The sequence below is a fragment of the Oryzias melastigma genome, linkage group LG15 (genome assembly GCF_002922805.2).
Source record: "Oryzias melastigma strain HK-1 linkage group LG15, ASM292280v2, whole genome shotgun sequence".
Classification (NCBI taxonomy): domain Eukaryota; kingdom Metazoa; phylum Chordata; class Actinopteri; order Beloniformes; family Adrianichthyidae; genus Oryzias; species Oryzias melastigma.
In genome coordinates this window covers 17,413,931-17,419,930 of record NC_050526.1, presented here as the reverse complement: position 1 = coordinate 17,419,930, position 6,000 = coordinate 17,413,931, and the positions used below count along the sequence as shown (strand labels likewise).

Below are 6,000 nucleotides of genomic sequence, written 5' to 3'. Positions count from 1 at the left end.
TGTGTAGCAGTATTGGAGTGTTTTTATTTTACATGTTATAACCAAGACTTGGAGTTAGCTTACATTTGTATTAACAGTATCAGTGTTTTTTTACACGTTCCAAACTAGACCATTCATTGACGGTGCACCTCAAAATTTTAAAGCGCAGAAATAATGAACGCTAGAAAGTGTTGGAAAAGGTGGGCCAAAGTTCTCCAAAAATGATGCGACAAAATAAAAACTGAATAAAAGAATGTTTTCAGGTTATTGAGCTCATTTATGGCTTTTTAGTGAAAAGACTCAGTAATAGACAGTTATGAAGCATTTTTATCTGTATTTTGAATTTTGAGGTTGGTTTAATTTGTTATTTTATTAGTACTTTAATCTCACCTGACTCTATTTTGTTAATAAGATAGTTAAAAAAATCTGAACTTAAACATTTTTATTGTTTTTCCAAAAAAATTATATTTTATTTAAATGAGACGTAAAATGTTTTTTTAAAACTAAACCAGATGCACTCACAGTACACGCCTTAATTTAAGTTTATTAGAGTTGTAACCTTTAGTCGAGTTTTCGTGGAGAGTTTACAAAAAGACAAGCTAAATAATGGGAACAACTTCTCGTGTCTGTCATCAGTGGATGCATGTGCACGTCCCTGAATCAGCTAACCACCATAAAATGTGCATTTAACATAATTGAAGCTGCCCGTTAAACCCCAGTGATGTCTTTGTCGATGAACTCTTCCTGCATCTGGTCTTTCTCATCCTTTTATTCCTTTTCCCCTGGGGGTTAAAGCTACCAGCCCAGCATTCTTCTTCTTTGCTGTATCTTCAGAAATAGAAAAAGTTTAACTTTCTTTTTAATTTATCAATTTTAAAACTGCTACTCCATCTAGCATTTTTACAAGAACTTTTGGAAGAAAAGCTTATGTTTGTAATACTAGTAAATCTAGATGTCAAGTAATGTTTCTTTTTTAATGTTCAGACTGTCATTTTGTCAATAAGTGCTTCAGCTGTTGGAGGTATCTCTGGCCTTGAGACGAGAAACAAAATCAGTTCTGTCATAAAAAGTTTGTGGAAGAAACTCATCTATCACTAGGAGGGGTACATGTGGGGGTGGTCTGCAGCTTCACTAGCTACGTCTAAGGGAGTTTTTACTGGAAAATTCAAAACGGATCATTTTCAAAGAGAAGTTTTGGACCCCTGAGCTCAAGAGTACATGAACTGTAGCAGGAAACTGACTCCATTCACACCAACAAGACTGACTAGCAGGAAAAAGTCATATGGAAAGTTCTGCACTCAACTTTTGGTCTTAAATTCCACCGTTATTGACCTTTAACATCTGAAATGTAGCCAAATTCAGACAAAACAAAGACCTTCAAAGCCAGTTTAAAGACCTTTTAACACAGTTGTTACTGCCAGAGTGGCACAGCTTGCTATTGTCAGTGTTTTAGAATTGATGGGAGCTAACTTTTTTGGGTTAGTTGGATTTGTCAGAATCATTTACATACAACAAACAAATATAAAAACAGTGAAATGGTTAACACTTTTTACAGCACTGGTAACATGATCGAACAGAACGTGATCTTCACAAATGTCCAAGTCTGTTTTGTAGTTCAGAGGATTATTTTATTGTGTCTCAGTGGACACAGTAAACATTGGTGCAGGATATATTTTTTAACAGTGATAGGTGGCAAAACAGAACTTTTTTTTTTTTTTACTGCATATCACCTTTAATACTTTTTACACTTTTAGATGTTACTTGTGTTCTTTGATGTCTCCATGTTCTGTGATGTTTTAAAAAAATCATTTTTTGATCTATTGTTATTGTTATTTCCAGTGGTCTTTTGTTTATAAGGATGCCGGTGTAGTTTTCGAGGACATAGTCTCTGCAGAGCAGTAGTTGTTCATAGTTTATTGCCTCCGAGTTTTAGGCGTCACCATTGATGCAGAAGTAAGCCTTCACTGATATCCCATCATCCCTTTGTTCACATTCTCTCCTGCTAGCTCACAGCCCCTCCCAACACCAAAAATGGCAAACAATATTTGAGCTTTCCTGTCATACAGTTTTGAGCCAGATACCAGATGAGTAAAATGAAGACGAACATGGATCTAGTCGTCTTTAAGTGGAAACATCTGAGTGATGCGGACCAGGGAGCTTGTGACTCGCCGTCGTAACTTACACACTTGAAATTTGCAGAAATGCAAATTTAAGCTTCATTTCTTTATAAATGTCCTCCATCATGAGGAAAATGCAACAAGAACATGTTAAAAATACCAAAAACTTTCCAGTAAGTACAACTCTGCAGCTGATCTTCTTTAATTTTTGAATTATCTAATTTAAACACATTATTTAAAACTGATGATTTTTAATAGATAATATTAACTTATTGTTTTTTTTAGTCAAACTTTTTTTCATCAAGAATTTTCAATACATTTTTCATCTTTGTTTTCAGACTGAGGAAGGAGTTGGAGATGTATAAAGAAGAAGAGCTTGAGCAGCTGAATCTGAAAGACGCACTCAACTCAGAAATACAGTTCTGTCAGTCGGTGAGATCTTTTAAGTAAAGGTTAATGAAACTAGTCAGGTTAAGACATGGTCTGTCGTGTCTAACATGTCAGTTTCTTCTAAGAGCAGCGTTAGCTTCATGTCTGAAATACTGAAGGAGTCACCCGACACATTTGATTGTTTTTAAAGATCTGGGTTGACATTTGTTTCATTTATTTTACAGAGGTTGGACCAATTAGAATAATCAGCATTAAGTTGACTCTCCTGACAGTCAGAATGTTCATTTTAGTTTCAAGTATTTGGTTCCGTTGTTCAGAAAGATGAAAAATTGAAGAGGATTTGTTTCTATAAATTGCCTTTCCTCAGATGTTTGAGAATTGTTCTGTATTAAAATGTTCTTTTGAAAAAATGTAAAAGAAAATAAATATTGATAGAATATTTGGCAAACGCTGTGAGGGAAGCATTTTGTGTTATTTAGCACTGCCCTCTGGTGTTGAAAGGGAAGTACTTCCTCCTACTACATTCCTTACTTTAGAGTACTGAGACAGCAGAAAACACTGTATTTTACCGTGAATCGTTTGTACTGCTCATTCATTTGAATGATGTTTTCACAGCATTTTTATTTAAATTTTGAATAAAAAGGTAAAAAAAAATGTCATGTTTTTTTCTGACATGAAGTACTACACAAACTGTAGTATTTTACTCCTATTTAGCATAAACATATTACAGTCTTAATTGGTCTCAAGCTAAATGAATTAATGATCCAGGTCTTTGCTTTGTGCACAATAGTCCACAGATGCTCAAATATTGTCGAGTTCCTTCATTTCAACAACACAAAAAATGAGGATATAGAAATGAAACAATTTTGGTAAAATGACTGTATCAGAATGTATTTTAGCACATTAAATGAAAATAAGGAATATTTTATCCTGTGTCGCCTAATGGGAGACCAGCGACATTACAGTTTTAGTCCTGAGATGCCTCTTTGTGTAATTGATGATGAGTCTGTCTGTCAGTACACACCAGAGTCTCATTCTGAGAGTCATTTTCTCTCTTATTAGAGTGACTCCTAATAGAATGATGTGGAATCTTAATGGCTGCCTAATGAGTTCCTCCAATCTCATTTTGACTCTCTAACCTTGACCTGGGTGAGTTATGTCTGGACGCGTTTGCATGAGCCGAGCACAAAGGAGTGCAGACAACAGAGGCTATTTGTTGAAGTCATTAACCTCGTTTTAAATCACTGACTGACTGTCTGGAAAATGGAGCTGGATGGGAAACGACAAAGATGGCAATCCCTTGATTGCCATCTATTCATTGGGAATGCAAATGTGTCTGCAGTCGTCTGAAGCTGTACGCATAAAAAAGAAAACTGTTTGCTTCAAAACAAATGATTTTCTTAAGAAAGTTTGATCAAAAGGTCTATATTTTGCTTAGTAAATGGTAAATGGCGTATACTTGTATAGCGCTTTTTACCCTCCTTCGAGGGCCCAGAGCGCTTCACAGTCACATCCATTCACACATTCACGCACTGGTGGCGGCTCCACATACTGGAACCTGAATTTTGTTTTCTTCTTTTTTTCTTGAATCACTTTTCCTTACTGGGAGAGAGGGTCTAAGGGCAGGAATAACCAGTTTTATTTAGTCCGTTCGGTGTAGCAATGTTTTTCCAAAAAAGTTTGGCAGATTTTTTTTTTTTTTTCTGAGAAGGTTTCAGAAAAGAGGAGCATCTGCACTCTAGAGAAAATGATGAATGTTATGGATGACCCCTTAGTCAAAGGCTTACAAATCTCAGCTTGATAAGTACTTAACGGATCTCCAACACTGCCTCATTGATTTATCTGTTTGTTTTGTCCTTGCCTATCTGAACTCAACAGTCTTAGGAGAGATCTCTCTTTATCAGAGAGATACCTCATCCAGCTCCTCATATATGGATAAGAAACGTAATCTCTCCAATGAATCCAGTATCACCTCTGAGACCTCGTTTGCATTGAACGTTAAAAAAAAAGATCCAAGGTACCCAGACCAGATTACCAAACGTATCGTCATGATCCCATCTGAAATGACTTTCCCTGTTCTTTTCATTTCTAATAAGTGGACAGGCCTGTCTGAACAGGTGTAGACTAATGAAACTTCAATTAGCTACATAAACAAACAAACACGCCACAAAAAGACCTCCATGAAAATCTGAGGTGGTACTTTGAAACAGCTAACATCATTGCATGGCAGCATATCCAATCAACGATAAAACAAATAAGTGTTCTGTGGTAAATGTAAACGTGTCAGCACATGTGGTAGCTGTCTAAAGAATAGAGGCTGTAAGCAGGAAACTCTTCAAACTGTTGAGGTAAAACATTAAAAAATAAATCAACTTGTGCATCATTTTGTGAGAAACAAAGTTCAGAAGCTCAGATAGAAAATACCAGACCTTCTAAAAGTATTTTGGCTGATAGTGGACACATTTGTGATGAATAGTGTAAATGCTGCCAGTTCAATTAAAAGTCATTTTTATTAAAAGTCACCTGTGACCTCCTGGTGACCCATTTGAGGCTATAAAGTCACATGGCACCAGGGGCCTGATCCCAAAGTCTTCTTGCAAGAATGCAAGGAACCCAAGGGACCAGGAACTCTGGCGGTCATCTGGGATTCAAAGTACCAAAGTTACATACAAAACTTTCATGCTCTCATTTTGGACATGTATGATTATAATACTAAATGTTCTTGTTGTCCACTTTCATTATTTTCCTTTTGCGACCTCATCTCTAAAGATTGAGTTTTTATCAAGAAAGTTGTGCAACATTGGAAAATGATTCCATTGTTAAATAATTAATCAATTTTCCACACCTGGGAATATCACGGAAACACTGGAACCAACCCAGCTATTTGTAGGCGTGGTACACCCTGCACAGGTCACCAGTCTACACATGCTCACACAAAGACACAACACCACACACTCACATTTACACCTCAGGGAAGGTTTTTTTAAATTCACCAATTAACCTATTAAGCATGTTTTTGGACTGTGCGCGGAAGCTGGAGTTCCCAAAGAGGGAGATAATCTAAAGGCCGTTTAACTTGGGATTTAGGTGAAAGGTCATTGGAAAGGTCAGTGTTAAAAAGCGAAGTAGAGGAGAGGGTATAACTGATGAATCACTTGTGAAAACTTATTTCCCTAGAGAACTACAAGATGGCAGAGTGGTCGAAAGATTTCAAAACACCACTAAAAGTCAGATTTTTACTTAATTTGTGAAAAGTTTTGAGAAACCTTAAGTTTTTCTTAGAGACATCTGTTCTAAAATAAAATCTATATGCATGATGAGGCTGCCTTGGCAAGAAGAACACACTAAATCACACAAACATCCGGTCAAGTGAGGGTCCAATCTCTAATAAACCCTGTTCTGTTGGAATGAAAGTTATCTTGAAGCTTAGAGTCCATTCCCAGTCTATAAAAGTATGGAATTTTTGGTTATCTCTAAAACAAGATTCTGTCATTGGATCAGTCAGTGTGTCTCC

General features: G+C 36.3%; 2 protein-coding genes across 7 annotated transcripts in view; one reads left to right on the top strand and one right to left on the bottom strand.

Moving 5' to 3' along the window:
• The window catches only part of gfra1a (gdnf family receptor alpha 1a), a 237,295-nt gene that overhangs the window by 152,688 nt on the left and 78,607 nt on the right, over positions 1-6,000 (bottom strand). The window lies entirely within an intron of this gene.
• The window catches only part of ccdc172 (coiled-coil domain containing 172), a 39,055-nt gene that overhangs the window by 18,841 nt on the left and 14,214 nt on the right, over positions 1-6,000 (top strand). For 3 of the 5 annotated variants that reach the window (XM_024296706.2, XM_024296702.2, XM_024296704.2), the window contains 2 exons: positions 2,435-2,528; positions 2,711-2,939. The exons of the other annotated variants lie outside the window; for them this stretch is intronic. In XM_024296706.2, coding sequence (XP_024152474.1) covers positions 2,435-2,528; positions 2,711-2,731 — 115 coding nt within the window. In that variant the 3' untranslated portion in view covers positions 2,732-2,939. Of the gene's footprint in view, positions 1-2,434; positions 2,529-2,710; positions 2,940-6,000 lie in introns of those variants that run through there. 5 annotated transcript variants of the gene reach the window in all.